The sequence below is a fragment of the Corvus brachyrhynchos genome, unplaced genomic scaffold (genome assembly GCF_000691975.1).
Source record: "Corvus brachyrhynchos isolate BGI_N302 unplaced genomic scaffold, ASM69197v1 scaffold5, whole genome shotgun sequence".
NCBI lineage: Eukaryota > Metazoa > Chordata > Aves > Passeriformes > Corvidae > Corvus > Corvus brachyrhynchos.
Window position 1 is genome coordinate 5368868 of NW_008238321.1, and position 3198 is coordinate 5372065.

The 3198-nt window shown below is 61.1% G+C and overlaps 1 protein-coding gene across 1 annotated transcript in view; it reads left to right on the top strand.

Annotated features, from left to right (window-relative positions):
* PKD1 (polycystin 1, transient receptor potential channel interacting) overlaps positions 1 to 3198 on the top strand; it is a 39550-nt gene that overhangs the window by 34937 nt on the left and 1415 nt on the right. The window contains exons 36-40 of the mRNA XM_017734267.1: positions 681 to 806; positions 964 to 1138; positions 1589 to 1876; positions 2201 to 2335; positions 2605 to 3195. Coding sequence (XP_017589756.1) covers positions 681 to 806; positions 964 to 1138; positions 1589 to 1876; positions 2201 to 2335; positions 2605 to 3195 — 1315 coding nt within the window. The remainder of the gene's footprint in view (positions 1 to 680; positions 807 to 963; positions 1139 to 1588; positions 1877 to 2200; positions 2336 to 2604; positions 3196 to 3198) is intronic.

A 3198-nucleotide genomic window follows, 5' to 3' on the forward strand; every position in this document is an offset into this window, starting at 1 on the left:
GACCATCATCTCTTTGCCACTGCTGACTATGGAGTGGGCTGTGAGAGCACGGCTGGAAATGGGACGGCAGCGTGGGTACACTCAGCACCCGACCTAGCGGGGTAAGGGCTGCCCTGCCTGCTCCCACCCCCTGCTCCCACCCCCTGCTCCCACCCCTGCTCCTCCTCCAGGGATCCTTACAGACCTCTCTAAGGTCTTTACAGGTGCGTCGGGTTGTTCCCAGCCCTCACAGCCCCTGAGCCTGGCAAAGGGCAGATGGACATGGAAATTCCAAAGGGTCTGAACAGCAGCGTTGTGCTGTTATGGGGGCCCAGGGGCAGAGGGTTCAACTCTGCACCTTCCAGGGCACAGACAGGGCAGGGGAACCCAGCACCCCAGGAGCAGCACTGGATTTCTGCTCAAGGGGGTGACAGGAGGTTGTCCTGCATCCTGGGCATAAATCACACTTGGTTTCTGCTCTGGTTTGTCCCCAGAGGCATCTCCATGCAAGTCTGGGCCACCACAGGGCTTGGGGCTGTTCTGAGGTTGGGCACATGAGGTGGATCAATGCACCTCTGTAATTTGTCTTGTGAAATAAATCCTGAGGGGGAGGATCTGCATCTGCACATTTGCTCCTGGCCTGCCATGTAGAGAGCAACCAGTGTCCTTCAGCCTCACCCACAGCTCCTCTTCCTCTTCAGGATCTGGTACTGGGGCTACATCTCCTTCTACGACAGCAGCGGCTACGTGCAGGAGCTGGGTCCTTCCCTGGAGGAGAGCCGGGCTCAGCTGGAATTCTTGCAGCAGCACACGTGGATCGACAACATGTGAGTGTGGCAGGGGCAGAGGGAATGTCCTGCTGTCACCTGGGCTCCTCAGGGGTGCTGCTGGAGTGTCGCAGGGGCACAGGATGGATGTCCCACCCAGCAGTGGCCCCAGAGCTGGTGGTGTCCCAGCCCCTGAGCTGCTCCTGTCCCTCTGCAGGAGCCGGGCAGTGTTCGTGGAGCTGCTGCAGTACAACCCCAGCGTGGACCTGCACGTGGCCATCACCCTGCGCCTGGAGTTCCCTGGGGCCGGCCAGGCCATTGCCGCGGTCACCATCAGCCCCTTCCCCCTGCTGAGGCTCAGTGGGGGGGTCACCCTGCAGCTCCTCATGATGGTCAGTGTGGGACCTCCCCTGCAGCCCCTGCTTTCTGCGTGAGGGGCTCTGGGGACCCTCACCCAGGCTGGTCACTGTGGACTCGAGCCGCCCTGCCTGAGGCCACTTGTCCCCACGTCTGTCACCCTGCCTGGGTTTGGTGTCAGCAGAGCCCTTGTTCCCTGGGCGCTGCCATCCTGCTACAGGGGCATTGGGTGTGGGCACTGGGGAGCTTCAGGAGGGATTAGGGTGTTGGATGAGCAAGGAAGGCAGGGCAGGATACAAGGTGTGGTCCAGGGGTGTAATTTGGCCTGGTTTGGGGGATTTTGCTGTCCTGGGGCGCTGCGGGGTCCCCTGGTGCAGCCACAGCAGTCGGGGCTTGTCCTCGCATCTCCTGGTAGCTTCTCCATTCCTCTTCTCCTGGTACTCTCTTCATAACCTCTCCTGGTAACCTCCCTGTTCCTCCCCCAGGTTTTCCTCATGCTGTTTGTGGTTTACTTCGTGGTGTCGGAGTCTCTGGCCATCAAAAAGGAAGGCAGAGCCTACTTCACCCTGTGGGGCAACTATGGCCAGTGGGTTTTTATCCTGCTCACCACATGCACGGTGCTGGTGCACCTCAGTCAGGCCACCCTGGCTGACCAGCAGTGGCTCAGGTACCTCAGCAACCGCAGGGGCTTCACCAACTTCTACCAGGTGGCCTTCCTGAGCTCCGTCTTCAGCAGCCTGGCCGCATCCCTCCTCTTCCTCCTGACCGTGCAGGTACGGGCAGGCTGGGAGAGCAGCACGTGGGTGGTGGGTGCTTTGGTCCTCCTGTGCTTGTCACCCCTGCACAGTCCTGGCAGGAGCAGAGCAGGTGGCAGGGAGGCCACATGTGTCTCTGCTGTGCACTTCAGGTCTCTGAGGCCTCTGGGCCCTCAATTCCACTGGGGAATTCAGCCAAGTGTGGCTGATGGGCTGATTCTGTCTGTAAAGAACCTGTGGACTGGGGTATTTGTGCTCTGATGGGGTTTGAGTTTCCCATGTGTTTGAGAGACCCATCCTGAGCTGGGGGTGTGTCTGTAACTCCCTCCTCTCCCCTGCCAGGCTGCTCAGCAGCTGCGCTTCGTCCGACAATGGTCAGTGTTTGGGAAGACCTTCCAGAAGTCCATGAAGGAGCTGACGGCTGCAGGGGTGGCCTTTGCCCTCCTCCTCCTGGCCTATGCCCAGCTCGGCTTCCTGGTAACCACTCCTGTCCCCTTCCCTCACAGAGGAGCTGTTGGTGCTCCTGCCGCCCCTTGTCCCTCACCGTGGCATGACATGAGCAAAGCCCCTGGGTCCCCTGGGTGCTCCATGTGCACCCTGCCACCAGCACCTTTGGCCAGGGGCTGTCCCTGTCCCAGCCCATTTATGGGCCACCCCTCAGGGCCCATGTGGGAGGGAATATTCCAGGTCAGGGGAACACTTTGCTGCTGCTCCCTTCTCATCGCATCTCCTCTGTCCCTTCGCAGCTCTTCTCCTCCTCCTCCGAGTCCTTCCGCAGTGTGGGCAGCAGCCTCCTGCTGCTGCTGGCCCTTCTGCGGGGCAGCGCCAGCCTCTGGCCCTGCCTGCCCGAGGCCTCAGGGCTCTACTGCCTCTTCTGCACCACCTACATTGTGCTGGAGGTGTGGATTGTGCTGCGGCTGCTCGCGGTGGTGCTGATCCACAGCTACCGCGAGATGCACTCCGAGCTCTACCGCCCCGCCTTCGAGCCCCAGGACTACGAGATGGTCGAGCTGTTCGTGCGCAGGCTCAAGATGTGGATGGGCTTCAGCAAAGCCAAGGAGGTGAGGGCAGCCTGGGGACTCTGTGGAGAAGGGGCCTGGTGGCACAGAGCAGCATCCACCATCTTTAGCCTTTCCCTGCCTCTGGCTCCTTCCTGCAGCCAAGTTCGTCTGGCAGGCGAGGGCTGGAGCAGTGGCCACCCTTGGGGGCCCAAGAGCTGGGTTAGTGATGGGGAACCATACAGGCATCAGCTGCCCATTCTCATCCCCACGGTTCCACAGGGCTTTATCTGGGATCCAGCCCCAGCCCATGGCCTGTCACACCAGGAATGGCTGGGAGCA